Source organism: Osmerus eperlanus, chromosome 11 (assembly GCF_963692335.1).
Source record: "Osmerus eperlanus chromosome 11, fOsmEpe2.1, whole genome shotgun sequence".
Taxonomy (NCBI): Eukaryota; Metazoa; Chordata; class Actinopteri; order Osmeriformes; family Osmeridae; genus Osmerus; species Osmerus eperlanus.
The window spans coordinates 18,034,762-18,048,939 of record NC_085028.1 but is presented as its reverse complement, the minus strand read 5'-3'; the positions used below and the strand labels follow the sequence as shown (position 1 = coordinate 18,048,939).

The 14,178-nt window shown below is 47.4% G+C and overlaps 2 protein-coding genes across 3 annotated transcripts in view; both read right to left on the bottom strand.

The window, feature by feature from the left end:
* The window catches only part of sptssb (serine palmitoyltransferase, small subunit B), a 2,032-nt gene extending 1,135 nt beyond the window's left edge, over window positions 1-897 (bottom strand). Inside the window, exon 1 of the mRNA XM_062473255.1 lies at window positions 612-897. Coding sequence (XP_062329239.1) covers window positions 612-647 — 36 coding nt within the window. The 5' untranslated portion in view covers window positions 648-897. The remainder of the gene's footprint in view (window positions 1-611) is intronic.
* A 2,199-nt stretch (window positions 898-3,096) lies between these two features.
* nmd3 (NMD3 ribosome export adaptor) lies at window positions 3,097-14,125 on the bottom strand. 2 transcript variants are annotated; one of them, XM_062472611.1, is made up of 15 exons: window positions 14,003-14,125; window positions 13,493-13,564; window positions 12,893-13,027; window positions 11,794-11,890; window positions 11,065-11,145; window positions 10,082-10,210; window positions 9,741-9,831; window positions 8,937-9,015; window positions 8,034-8,130; window positions 6,810-6,927; window positions 5,582-5,727; window positions 5,126-5,238; window positions 4,349-4,421; window positions 3,678-3,855; window positions 3,097-3,380 (listed from the first exon to the last, which is right to left on the bottom strand). In XM_062472611.1, the coding sequence occupies exons 2-15, from the start codon at window positions 13,534-13,536 to the stop codon at window positions 3,247-3,249; spliced, it is 1,515 nt and encodes a 504-aa protein (XP_062328595.1). In that variant the 5' UTR covers window positions 13,537-13,564; window positions 14,003-14,125; the 3' UTR covers window positions 3,097-3,246. The 2 variants fall into 2 exon arrangements, with proteins under 2 accessions (XP_062328595.1, XP_062328596.1); XM_062472612.1 differs by having other exon boundaries at window positions 13,493-13,537; window positions 14,003-14,021.
* Between the last annotated feature and the right edge of the window lie 53 nt (window positions 14,126-14,178).

Sequence of the window (14,178 nt, the reverse complement as noted above, 5' to 3'; positions counted from 1 at the left end):
ACAACTGACCGGCACACAACCTTCTAGAATAGACTGACAGTGACAGCAAGACAAAACATAAACTAGTTAGGCCCTAGAACGCACACCACGTTTATCCTTAAACAGAGGTTGGTTGGTTGAGGCCGCAAAGGTTTTGTAGACAACCGTGCTATTTTCGCATGATGACAACTAAGCTAAAACAAGCTAGATGTTTAGGCCTATACATGTGAAACATACAACGTATGGTTTATCTTTTTACATGAGCATACAGTTAATCCCCACCACACGATTACTAGTCACACATGTCCAGTCCACCCACATCCATGAGTGTGTTGACGGTTGTTTCGCATGACTGTGTCATGCTCAGGTAAGATACGGATACTAAACCGTAACAGACACCGTCAATAAACCTAGAAACATGTTTTATTCAAAGCTCATTCAATAACTGCGAAAGATGTCAGTTATGCGAGGCACATTAAATTTTGCGACAATGACTAGGTTATTTTATTCAGCTAAACTCACCTCTGCCAAACCGCTAACCTTACAGACACAATTTGCAATTTGCACAAGACGCTAAAGTTTATTGAGGTTATTCTGGTCCGTTGCTTTGTGTACAGGAAAATCTTGGCTACCTGTTGGTGTGTAGCATATATATATATACAGTCCATCAGATTTACACCACACCCACTAACGTCCCTACACCTGGCTGTATCGGCTCACGCAGATCGATTGTTCGTCTTTGATCAACATTTGGTTGTTCAGGCTGACGATGCATACAAATCGTAACTATATTTTGTCTAAGGAGTGTTGCATCCTTTTAAAATCCAATGCTGCACATCACAGATGCTGCCCGAGCTTACAGACGGTGACTAAGTCCTAGGTTAGCCACAGCTCCACATCAACAATGCAGACGGTTTCATTCCTTTACCTACCGGGGACTAAACATTTACATGGGATCCCACGGTTACGGTAAAGTTCCACAGACAGCGCGCACGGGACCTTTCGAAACGGGAAAAGTCAAAAAGGGGGGGGGGCCACATATAAAATGTGTTGTAATTCCTACACCGTTCACCTGATTTGGATGTAAATACCCTGAAATTAAAGCTGAAAGTCTGCACTTAAAGCACATCTTGATTGTTTCATTTCAAATCCATTGTGGTGGTATACAGAGCCAAAATGATGAAAATTGTGTCAATGTCCAAATATTTATGGACCTAACTGTATATTAAAGAGGTGATGGAAAGATGTGGAGTAAAAACTAAATGCAACTACCACCCAGCCACAAGAAGAGCTCTTATCATCAAACTTTATGAAGCTGAGGATATCCTCAAATCTCTTTAGCCCCATGGTGGCATTATACATTGGATTTTGCAATTGGATCCAAAAACTCTCCCGCAAGGCCACATCTAGGCTCTTGTCCTCCCCTGCAAGGAGGGTCAAACTGATAGAGGCCATGAGTTCCTGTTTGATGCTTCTCCACTCTTTCCTTTTTGCTGTTGCAGCTCTTCATCTCTAAGTTGTTGCATTTCAGGACCTCATCAATGATGTCACTTGTGAACATCTCCCAGCCTAAAAGCAGCAGGGTTGAGCTGTGAAATGTGTGACAGGTGAATAGTTATCCACAGTAAATATGTTCCAAATTGCAAATATCCAAAGTTTCTATCAAATTCCATAGTGAATCCATATGGGAGTCCAGGGAGTCAGGTGGCTGAGCGGCTGAGCGGTTAGGGAATCGGGCTAGTAATCCGAAGGTTGCCAGTTCGATTCCCGGTCATGCAAACTGACGTTGTGTCCTTGGGCAAGGCACTTCACCCTACTTGCCTCGGGGGAATGTCCCTGTACTTACTGTAAGTCGCTCTGGATAAGAGCGTCTGCTAAAATGACTAAATGTAAATATGGGTCATTTTAGACCCATGTCTATAAAATTGATGTAGTACCACAAAAAGTTTTTTGCTCAGAATGTAAGAAAGACAACAATTAAAATAATGACTTGTGATACTCAAAAACAAAATAAAGGAATAATTGGATTATTAAATAATGAAATGAATTTTAAAGATATAGCAAAGAAACACTCAGCCATACATGAAATGTCATAGGAAATGAATGCGGGTCATTTTAGACCCATGTTGTGCATTAAAGGGGGTAAGCATAGCTTGTGTATCAAAGGGTTAATACATAAAGTTAGCTGCCTCGCATGTCACGCGGATCGTTAGTCTACGCTGCAACGTTGCTACACGTTTAGTTATCAGTCGCATGACAAAGCAACGCAAAACATGATTAGCTGTAGAACTGAAAGAATGTGACTCAAATAATGACGAAACGTACTCTTCTCAAACAGGACGCTACATGATCTTTCCTGCAAACCAACTAATTTCTTCAAAAACGTCCTTACTTAAAAAAAAAGTTCTGCCCTATTTTGAATACAAACCTACGCACAGAAACAATTCAAACATATATAGAATTGACGCTTGTTTTTAGGATACTTTACATAGGATGGGTATAGTGACTAGGTGGAATAATCACAATAAAGTCACATTAGAATTGTATTTTATGTACAGGGCTGTAGACGTGAAGCGATGATTACCAGTGATCACTGGACACATCTGGTTCATAAATCTGGTCAAATGCGCCCTCGTGTGGGCGATTGTACACGCAAGGCTAAAAAATGTAGTTTAATGTGTGGTGTTCCTTCCTCCTCACAAAGCACATTCTTATCCCAGATCAATAAAATAAACTAAACAGAAACTAGATAACATGACGGGGGGATATTTGATTTGATAGCCTCCTCCCCCCTCCCTCCACACAAGTCTCTGATGCTTCCGTTTCCCTCCCCCCTCCCTCCACACAGTCTCTGATGCTTCCGTTTCCCTCCAACATCAACCAACTATCCGCCCAAAGCCTCGTAATCATGGTTACTCTGCAGACCGTTCTGGTAACTATTCCAACAGCAGTTTGTTTCAAAGCTCAGAAAACCGGAAGAAAAACTGACAGGGGGGGGGGGGGGAGAGAGAGAGCTTAGGGACAGGACTGACCTGACTTTCAGGATGACCAGCCAGGTTATTCTTCTCCAAGCTGTCAGAAGACACAGCTGAATGCAGTAAAACACTAAACCAGATCTAAATATAACATCAGTACAACTCATCTCTTTATTCCACACCCTCGTGAGTATTTCAGCCAATCATTTATTTTCTCTCAGTCCGAGACAGACGGCAGCAAGGCTGATAAACTACTGAGTCTGTCTGGTGGTGTAAGAGGGATCCTGATTGGCTAGTCAGTCATCATATCCGCCCCGTCTCCACCGGTGGCGTCTGATAGGCTGAGCTCTTCCAGCATCTCGGCCAATGAGATTCTCGGAGCACCTTCGTCATCTGTGTCGCTCTCCACGGCGATCTTGGACGGGTCTACAGGAACAAGGTGTTCACAGTTAGAGACGCCTTCAACAGGAACCTCAAGAAGCTCCTGTGGTGGTCCCCCCCGGTTCCCCCTCCTGTTCCACCCCCCTGGTTTCCCCCTGGTTCCCCTCCTATTCCTCCCCTGGTTCCCCTCCTGGTTCCCCCTCCTGTTTCACCCCCCCGGTTTCCCCCTGGTTCCCCTCCTATTCCTCCCCTGGTTCCCCTCCTGTTCCCCCCTGGTTCCATCCCGTTTTCCACCCCGTTTTCCCCCCTGGTTCCACCTGTTCCCCCCCTGGTTCCACCCACCTCTGAAGATGTTGACGTTCTTCCTGAGTGTCTCGTCATCCTCCAGGTCCTCCAGGAAGTCCTGGTACTGTCGCTCCTCGTCGCTGTCGCCCGCCTCGCGGTCCCTTGCCATCTCCTGCAGCTTCCAGTTCCTGCGCCGGGCTCTCCTGCTGCGGTCGTAGCTCTTCTTAATCAGCACCTGGCAGCACACACACACACGCACACACACACACGCGTTACAGCCGTGACTGGAGCCTGATCATGACATCCAGTTTCTGATTGGGGTCAGTCTGTTCAGTATGGAACACAGCCACTAGAGGGAGCCAGAGGAACATGCCGTTTTCTGCAAGTCCGACATGGTGACGTAATCAACAAACAAAAAAATAATGTTTTATGTGACGAGTTACGGTTTGTGAAAAGCTTAGAAAGGAAATACAAATGACCACCACAATTCTAACTCTACTGATGCACAAACCAGGTGCTTAGTGACCAGCGTAGCTACACAGCTGTAGCACCTACACAAGCCGTTTACTGGTAGAACATCCAGAATGTGTATTTAACAGACATTTTACTATTTTGAACTGCGGTAAAATGCTCTAACCACTGAGCTCAAATATTCCCTGATGATGATGATGATGGAGGAGTTCAAAGAAGATGATATAGATGAAGATGATGGAGGGTGAGGGTCTCACCACGTCAGGCACATGGTGAGGGTTCATCTTGTTCATAAACTCATCGTTGACATTGGAGTTGGCGAAGTCAAAGCTGAAGAGGATCAATACAAAGTCACTTTTAACACTGAAGCCACAAACTCACTGTTTCTACCCTCCATCCCCCCTACCAGCCCAGACCTTGCTGCCTCTACCAGCCCAGACCTTGCTGCCTCTACCAGCCCAGACCTAGCTGCCTCTACCAGCCCAGACCTTGCTGCCTCTACCAGCCCAGACCTAGCTGCCTCTACCAGCCCAGACCTAGCTGCCTCTACCAGCCCAGACCTTGCTGCCTCTACCAGCCCAGACCTAGCTGCCTCTACCAGCCCAGACCTAGCTGCCTCTACCAGCCCAGACCTAGCTGCCCAGACCTTGCTGCCTCTACCAGCCCAGACCTTGCTGCCTCTACCAGCCCAGACCTAGCTGCCTCTACCAGCCCAGACCTAGCTGCCTCTACCAGCCCAGACCTAGCTGCCCAGACCTAGCTGCCTCTACCAGCCCAGACCTAGCTGCCTCTACCAGCCCAGACCTAGCTGCCTCTACCAGCCCAGACCTAGCTGCCCAGACCTAGCTGCCTCTACCAGCCCAGACATAGCTGCCTCTACCAGCCCAGACCTAGCTGCCTCTACCAGCCCAGACCTAGCTGCCCAGACCTAGCTGCCTCTACCAGCCCAGACCTAGCTGCCTCTACCAGCCCAGACCTAGCTGCCCAGACCTAGCTGCCTCTACCAGCCCAGACCTAGCTGCCCTCCTACCTACCCCAGCACCAGATCTCCGATGTTCAGCAGGTGTCCCAGGAAGGTGCGACAGTGGTACTGCTGACTGGTGTTCATCTCTGAGGTCTTCTGAACCCACACCTCTGCCAGAGAGTGCTGCTCTCACCAGGGGGAGGGGGAATAGGGGAGAGGAAGAACAGAAAAGGAAAGACAAACCAGGATTGAGACGAGGGTTTAAGATATCTACAGATACCGTGGATATCTACAGATACCGTAGATATCTCTATAAAGCCAGACAAGGGACATAGATAAATGATTGGAATCTAACAGCTTTTACATTTGCAGTAATGCAGGGTAGCCTCTCCCCACAAGCACACCTCTCCTCACACCTCACACACACACACCCCCCCCCCCCCTCTCTCTCCCTGTCCTCTTCCCCTCTCTCTCTCTCTCTCTGACCATGTCTGACCACAGTCCGGCCTCCCCCCCCCTCTCTGACCTTGTTTGACCTCAGTCCAGCCCCGGCTCCGAGCTTCTGGTTCCTGATGATGTCGATATCCATGACAATGAACTCCTCCAGTTGCCGTCGGTTACAGAGGCTGTTGAAGGGGTAGCGCCAATAGGTGCTGCCATCCACCTCAGCAACTAGAGACCACACACACACACACAAGCAGGACGTTAGATACGAACACACACACACACACACACACACCCTCTGGTGGGGTTTTGTGGGTGAGGGTCAGAGTTAACCCTGACAAGGAGGATGGGTGCAGTTTAGTTGTGTTTCATCAAGAAGTCCCTGGTTCAAATCCCCCTATACATTGCTTGGATAACGGCATCTGCTAAATTAATACATTCTTATTATTTAGCAGGCACTTCTATACAAAGAGGCATACCGTACAGGGGAGGGGCTGAGCCAAAGCCTGGCAGGATGTTCACACAGCCTCACATCCCACATCTGCATCTAGCCTCACCTCTCACATCCCATATCTGCATCTAGCCTCACCTCTCACATCCCATATCTGCATCTAGCCTCACCTCTCACATCCCATATCTGCATCTAGCCTCACCTCTCACATCCCATATCTGCATCTAGCCTCACCTCTCACATCCCATATCTGCATCTAGCCTCACCTCTCACATCCCATATCTGCATCTAGCCTCACCTCTCACATCCCATATCTGCATCTAGCCTCACCTCTCACATCCCATATCTGCATCTAGCCTCACCTCTCACATCCCATATCTGCATCTAGCCTCACCTCTCACATCCCATATCTGCATCTAGCCTCACCTCTCACATCCCATATCTGCATCTAGCCTCACCTCTCACATCCCATATTAATTAGTGCTCGCTCAACGGGCCTATGTGTATGCCTCTGTGTGTGTGTGTTTGTCTGCATGTGTGTGTGTGTGTGTAAGGGCTGGAGAGAGCATCTGCCCTCCAGACACAGTGAGCTGTTTGGGTTCAGATCGGTCCAGAAGTCTGGAACCCAGAGGAACGTTCATCACAACATTCCAGAACATTCCAGTCAAGCGTTTAACATGAAGCAGATGAAGGTGACACATCAGATGCAGCGACACACACACGCACCACACACACACACCACCACGGACACGTAGCAGCAAGACATAGTGCTCATTGTCTATAATCTCACGTCAATCATCTATTGTTTCTAAGAACTTGACTGAGGGCAGTTAATATGAAGTGTGTGTGTGTAACTTACTCTGCAGGGTGTTGGGATCGATGAGGTGGATGGAGCTCGTGACACGTACACACACACACACCTGCCCCATGTTGCCCAGACTCTGCGCCAGACGAGGAGAAAGACACACCACGTTGTCCTGGGAGACGACACGCACACAGGGGGGGGGAGGAGAAGTGTTAGACGACCCCATCGCTGCCCTCCCTCGACCCCAGGACGACCCCATCGCTGCCCTCCCTCGACCCCAGGACGACCCCATCGCTGCCCTCCCTCGACCCCAGGACGACCCCATCGCTGCCCTCCCTCGACCCTGCTGTACAGGACTGAGGCTCCGGGATACCTCACACTCCAAACATCCACGATAACATCCACCAGTAAACGGATTACTGGTTCAAACTGGCTACATCTGGGTTGCTAAGGGCACAATGGCCATTCACCAGTCAGTAGGCATTGTTTGCCACTATTAAGCAAGTATTCCATTTACCCCCCCCCCCCCCCCCCCCAACCATGACTCTACAATGCTACTACTGTCCACAGTGGCGTTAGTGTAAAAACTAGCTCACTATCTCCACAGCTAACCAAACAAGGTCAAGCAGTCCTGGGCCAGAACACAGTCAGGTTAGCGTCCCTGAGTTTACATCACAGTTTAATCATTGAGCTGACATTCATACTGCACTGAACAAACAGCTCAGCAGGAGATCAAGGATCAGACATGCACAGTTGGAAGTTGGGATAGATGTCGTTTTGAGATAGTGGGGATCAGTATCTAAATAGGGACAAGCAGAAATCAGTCGGTTCGACAGTAGCAATTCACCTAAAGTAAATACCGAAATTACTACTTTTAATTTTCATTACATTTTAATAGCGTTTCTGTGATCAGAGTCAAGGATCTGTTTCTGTACAAGACAAACAAATCTCTATGTAGATTAGCCTCTCTCCTGGTCTGGTGCGAACCAGACTGAACTCCTCCAACCAGGAACAGGAGTCTAACACCATCAGGAGGTGGTGTGAACAGGAGTCCTGTAACCCCTGTTCACACACACCTCTGCAGGTCTGAATCAACCTTCTATCTGACACACACACACACTCGCACACCTCCCTCACCATCTTCCAGACCCCCTAAACACACACACACCCGAACCAGATCTGTCAGTGATTTTAGTATTCATCTGACATGACTCCTGCGTGGCTGGTTCATGCTGAGGTGTTGTGATAAGACAGATGTTGGGGGTGGGGGGGCGGTACCTTGCAGACAGGAACGATCTCCATGGAGAAGGTGCTTTTGTAGTTGTAGGTGTTGGAGTGGATGTCATGGGAGATGAGACGCTGGGAAGTTTTTGACCTTCATCATAGAGGGGGGAGGCAGAGATGGTGGGGGAGCAGAGAGAGGAGGGGAGGGAGATAAGAGGGGTGAGAGACAGAGACAGAGAAAGAAGGAAGGATAATGGCGTTTCAGAGGGAGAAAGAAAGAGAGAGGATTACAATGTTAGGCATCTAAAAGCTTCTAAACTGAATCTAAAGCATATGTGCTTTACACAGCCAGGCAAGCTGCAGCCAGGCCAGCTGCAGGATCCAGAGAGAAGCAGGGCAGGTGAGCAGCACATGATTCCTGCAGCACGTGTGGCTGGCGTGATCTCGCTAGCGTGGTCTCGCTAACACGTGTTTCAGTATCATGTCAACATACATGTTGATCACAGGCTCAACACACATCAAACTAACAACTCAACTACCGTAATTTTCGGTAGTTATAAGGCGCACTGTTATATAAGCTGCAGCAGCTAAATGTCTGTTAGCTTAGCTGCTATCACAAAGAGATCAGCATAGAGATGTGGCAACGCGTGGCAATCATTTAACCACTTAACTTTGGCTATTTTTGAAAAACCTTGAAAAAGTGTGCACCGCTAGTGGCCGTTAGCTGTAAAAATCCATAGATTTTCCCATAGAATCCATAGATTAGCCACACCGTTATATAAGCCCCAGGGTCGAAAAATGGGAACAAAGGCACGGCTTATAGTCCGAAAATTACGGTAATAGTATCCCCCCCTACCCATACGTCTGCTAAATGAACTCATTAAGTTGACAGGAAGCTGATCAAACGAATCCTGGAGGATGATGGGAAGGTGTAGAGTAGAGGATGCTGGGACACACCTGCAGGGTACTGTACACTGGAGGAAGTCAACCATCTTCTGAGCATGCTGCTTGGTGCCATAATAGAAGTCTATCCCATCTGAGAGGGGGAGGAGGGGAGAAGAAGAGAGGGAGGGTGAGGAGAGGGGGAAAGAGGGGAAGGAGAGAGGTAGGGGAGTGGGGTGAGAGTGGAGGGAGGAGAAGAGGGGAGGAGAGATGAGAGTAGGAACAGGAGGGAGGAAAGTAGGAAGATGAGAGGAGAGAAGAAAATCTAAATCAAACCTCTATGAATAAATCATCTGTCATTTACGTTCCCCACACGCACCAGAGGGTGCATGCGGAGGCCACATGTGGGAGCGTCCTCAAGCCCAGCGTCAGAAGTCAAGCTCTCAGACTAAACCCTCTCCAGTCCAGCACTCCCAACACAGTATGGGGTGGGGGAGGGAGGGAGAGTGTGACTGTGTGTGTGTGTGCATATAACAGTGTGTGTGTGTGTGTGTATTTGACCTGAGTCAGGAAGTGTTGTTGTAATGCTGAACAGAACGCTGATCTCAGCATCAACTCTTTCTGTCAGTCTGCTGGGAACATCCACCCTCTCTCTCTCTCTCTCTGTCTGTGTGTGTGTCTGTGTGTCTCTGCTGGGAACATCAACTCCACAGACGCTCTATACGCATTATTTCTATGTCGCTTTGGATAAAAGCATCCTCTGTACGATAAGTAGGCGCAGAGGTAAGGCTCGCTACCCCCTGGAGCGTGCGAGCACCTCCACACAGCTGAGTAAGGCAGCTGTGAAGGCGTTGAGGTGGAGGCATGGCGCAGGCTAACCGTGGGTCTCCTTGATGTTCAGGGCATTCTGGTGCAGCTTGTGCTTGAGGATCAGCTGCTCCAGGTAGTAAAAGGTCTTCTTGTGACTCGTCTGGGAGAAAAGACAAGCGGTACCAGTGTGATTAAACTCACTCCCTTCAGCATTAAATCGGAACCTGAATGTTAAAAGTATCTGGTCAAATAAATGACCAGCAAAAGCCAGCTGTTAAATTCAGCCTCATCCCTCCCCTTCAGTCTTTGTGAAAAGTGCTTTGAGGTGAAAACTTTGAGAAGTACAAGGAAAAGAAGGAAGAGGAGAAGGAAAAGAAGAAGAAACAGCCCTTGTCTGAACCCTCCAGTACCTTTTGTCGGACTTGCACCACGGAATTCCAGAAGTCCTTGGCTTCTATGCGATGACAGTCGTCACACATCTGAGACTGTATGACAAACTCCACCACAAACACCTGCTGCAGGATGGCTCCGTTCATCACCTGGGGGCAGGGGTACACACCACACACCAGCTTATACCCCTGACCAGTAACTACACCTGTGTGTGTTTCGGATCTATTAACTTAACAATATGATCTAACAGGAAGTGGTCACAGGCACCGCACGAATCAGTCTTGTAGTTTCTCTCCGCTGGGGTGTGTGTGTAGCAGGCTAAATGGAAATCCCCCTGCCCCCTACACACTCACAGAGCCTGTCTGTGCCTCAGACAAAAGGCTGGGCTGTAAGAAGCTCTCTGGTTCTCAGTAAAAGGTCAGTGTGCTGAGATGACAGCCATGGACACACCGTCCTCTCTCGTATTCTGATCCAGAGACTTCAGCTCCTCACAACTTTAGACTCGAGTACACGGCTAGCTAGCTAGCTCCTTATAGTTTAACACCCTAGACCGAGTACACACGGTTAGTTACCTAGCAAGCTAGCTCCTCATTGTTTAAATCCCTAGACCTAGTACACACTGTTTGCTAGCTAGCTCCTCATAGCTTTAGACCTAATAAACACACTGCTAGGTCTAGTACACACACTGCTAGGTCTAGTACACAGCTACATTTCTACAATGTTCCTTTCCCACACCCCTCAGATTTCATGCTGTCAATCGTTGCATGTTCAGGTTTTTGCTATTGTTCCTGAATCCTCACTGATTTACTAGTGAGGTATTCCTGAGAAGACTCAAACCCTTCACTTTTCATGTCTACAGGGTACAGTAGTGTTGTATTGATCCCTAGGGGGGGGGGGGGGGGGGTTGAGAATTACACAAAGATGATCAACAAAGCCCTGCTCCAGTTTCTAATCTGAGATAATCCCTTTTGTACCACAGTGTCCCACGCGTCTCTAATCTCACCTCTTTTTGGATGGTCACCTTCAGCTTGATCCTTTTGGAGTGGGGCTCCGTCCACAGGAAGCCAGCGTCGATCAGACGCACCTGGGGTCGAGAGGTCAAACACTGGGTCAACGACTTTGGCCCTGCTCAACCTGATACTGCTATGCATGTCACGTTAGATAAGTGTCTGCTAAAATAATAAATGATCAAAATTATCTCTCTCTCCTCTCAGACAGGTGGACAGGTGCTCTGTCATTAACTTACATTTACATTTATTCATTTAGCAGTCGCTTTTATCCAAAGCGACTTCCAAGAGAGAGCTTTACAAAAGTGCATAGGTCACTGATAATAACAACGAGATAGCCCCTAACATTGCGGGTAGCCAAAACATTAGTATACATTGTGAAAAAACAAATAAGTGCCAAAGGAAAGAACCATAAGAGCATGCAGTTAAACAAGTTACAATTAAACAACATGAACCAAGTGCAAGAGTGTACCTGTAGAAAAGCAATCAACAGTAAAATATTTCACAGCGAGTTCAAGAATTGTACTGTGATCCTGGAGGAAACTAGCATCAGGTCCAGCAAATCATTCCTAAGTACCGTTGTACTCCCGGAACAAGTGCGGTACTTAACTGTACAATGCAAAAACAACACTGGGTGGGTGGTCTTAACACAGAGAGATGTCTCTTCTGACACAGGTCACAGAAGACACGAGAAAGGATGGAGAGATGGACACACACAGACATACTCTGGTCATGGAGCCCTTGAGCTTCTTCAGACAGAGGCTCAGCAGTTCCCTGGACTCCAGAGCGCAGGATATCCAGGAGGCTGGTGGCTGCAGGTACCTAGAGAACAGAGACACGTTACATGTTTATCCATTCAGCAAAAATCAGAAAGTTAATTCTAAAGAAAGATCAAGGATCAAAAGTGCAGAGTTCTAACAGTATGTTGATAGTCAGAGTCAAGGAACAGTCTGTATTTACCAGACACAGTGTAAAGTAACATCTCAGCTACCAGACACAGTGTAAAGTAACATCTCAGCTACCAGACACAGTGTAAAGTAACATCTCAGCTACCAGACACAGTGTAAAGTAACATCTCAGCTACCAGACACATTGTAAAGTAACATCTCAGCTACCAGACACAGTGTAAAGTAACATCTCAGCTACCAGACACAGTGTAAAGTAACATCTCAGCTACCAGACACAGTGTAAAGTAACATCTCAGCTACCAGACACAGTGTAAAGTAACATCTCAGCTACCAGACACAGTGTAAAGTAACATCTCAGCTACCAGACACAGTGTAAAGTAACATCTCAGCTACCAGACACATTGTAAAGTAACATCTCAGCTACCAGACACAGTGTAAAGTAACATCTCAGCTACCAGACACACTGTAAAGTAACATCTCAGCTACCAGACACAGTGTAAAGTAACATCTCAGCTACCAGACACAGTGTAAAGTAACATCTCAGCTACCAGACACAGTGTAAAGTAACATCTCAGCTACCAGACACAGTGTAAAGTAACATCTCAGCTACCAGACACAGTGTAAAGTAACATCTCAGCTACCAGACACACTGTAAAGTAACATCTCAGCTACCAGACACACTGTAAAGTAACATCTCAGCTACCAGACACACTGTAAAGTAACATCTCAGCTACCAGACACACTGTAAAGTAACATCTCAGCTACCAGGCACGATGCAACAATATACTATGACGCATCAATGACATTGCAATTACACAATTACATAGTACACTGCAACAATAACAGCATTGCATGTCTGCTAAATGAATTAAATGTACCAGGGGTGTTTATTTAAAGATTAAGGCTCGCTGCTCACCTCTCACACTGCTTGCAGAAGTGAACAGAGACTTGTTTGGGGATGCCCTCTGAGATGTCCACCTGGGTCCTGAGGCAGGACACACACATGTTGGCAGGGTTGGGGGGGATGGGGACACCACAGGTACAGCACAGGCTGGCACCGTGGGAGAGCAGAGGGCAAAACGATTAATACTGGCTTTTAAACACCTGGAAACGGGGGCGTGTTGGAGTGTTTAAATCGTGTTTACAGAAGCCGTACATCAATAGGTGTGTTCGACTTCATGAAGCGGCGATAGACGGCTGCAGCTGGCTGACTTGAAGCAGTGTGTAACAGACGTGGTCTTGCAAGCTCCGTCAGAGGCATACGGGCAACTGTCCGCTCAGAACACGAGTCGAATCTACCTACCACCTCTGACTTCCCAAGCGCCACCACTACCAACTAAGCCAACGAAAAGCTAGCAATTCGTTGACGCGGGTGGCCTGTTACATACTTGAGGAGTGAGTTTCGCCCCACACCGGCTACAAGTGCATAAAGTCGAACACACCTAATGAAAGTAACATGTCCTGCTTCAAAATGACGCGGGACTTCAAAACCGTGCGCGTTCACGCACATACTCACATGTTTCCCTGGCTGCTCGTGGTTGGAGCTTGAATGTACTCCATCCTGGATGGACGAAAGGACTGTTCTAATCTATACAAAAAAGTCCGGACAAGTGCGACAACAGTCACAACAACAATTGGCCTGTAACTACTGGTAATAACGTAGGAAAGGCAGGTTATCGTCATGCTGTAGCTACACATCGGCAACTTTTTTTGCTAGTGACTAGTTGCTAACGGTACAACAATAACATAGATCACTATACCAATATAATGTAGATAGTAAAAAAAAGCTAAGTCATTCAAGTAAATCTGACGATGGATCAAGCTAACACTAGCTACTTCACACGCAGAAAAGTAAAGTAACTAGATAACGACGTTAGCTAGCATGCTAACGACTAACGCTAGCTAACGCTACATTCGGTTGCATTTCCTTTTACATGTGATACATATAATGTAATGCAGTCACAGAGCTAACAACGCTTTCTGTATCGTTTTATAACTCATCGGATGAATGTCAAACAATACTTACTGTACGTAACAAAAATAATTCAGTCGATCCGCACGTTGTGCGACTCCACGTTTCTGTACCAGGGAGCAGAAGAAGGAGCAGCTTGATGACGTCAGGCAAGGATCTGTCACAAGGACAGAGCATCCAGACCATAGACATATATGTATGTCTATGATCCAGACTTCCAACCAAACCCA

What these genes read in the sequence shown, in the direction of transcription:
- nmd3 (XM_062472611.1), bottom strand. Translation starts at nt 13,536, where the DNA reads ATGGAGTACATTCAAGCTCCAACCACGAGCAGCCAGGGAAACAT. An exon ending in GAACATCAAGGAGACCCACG is followed by an intron (nt 9,016 to 9,740) that starts GTTAGCCTGCGC and finishes TCCCCCTCTCAG; the next exon opens with ATGGGATAGACTTCTATTAT. An exon ending in CTCACCATGTGCCTGACGTG is followed by an intron (nt 3,856 to 4,348) that starts GTGAGACCCTCA and finishes GTGTGCTGCCAG; the next exon opens with GTGCTGATTAAGAAGAGCTA.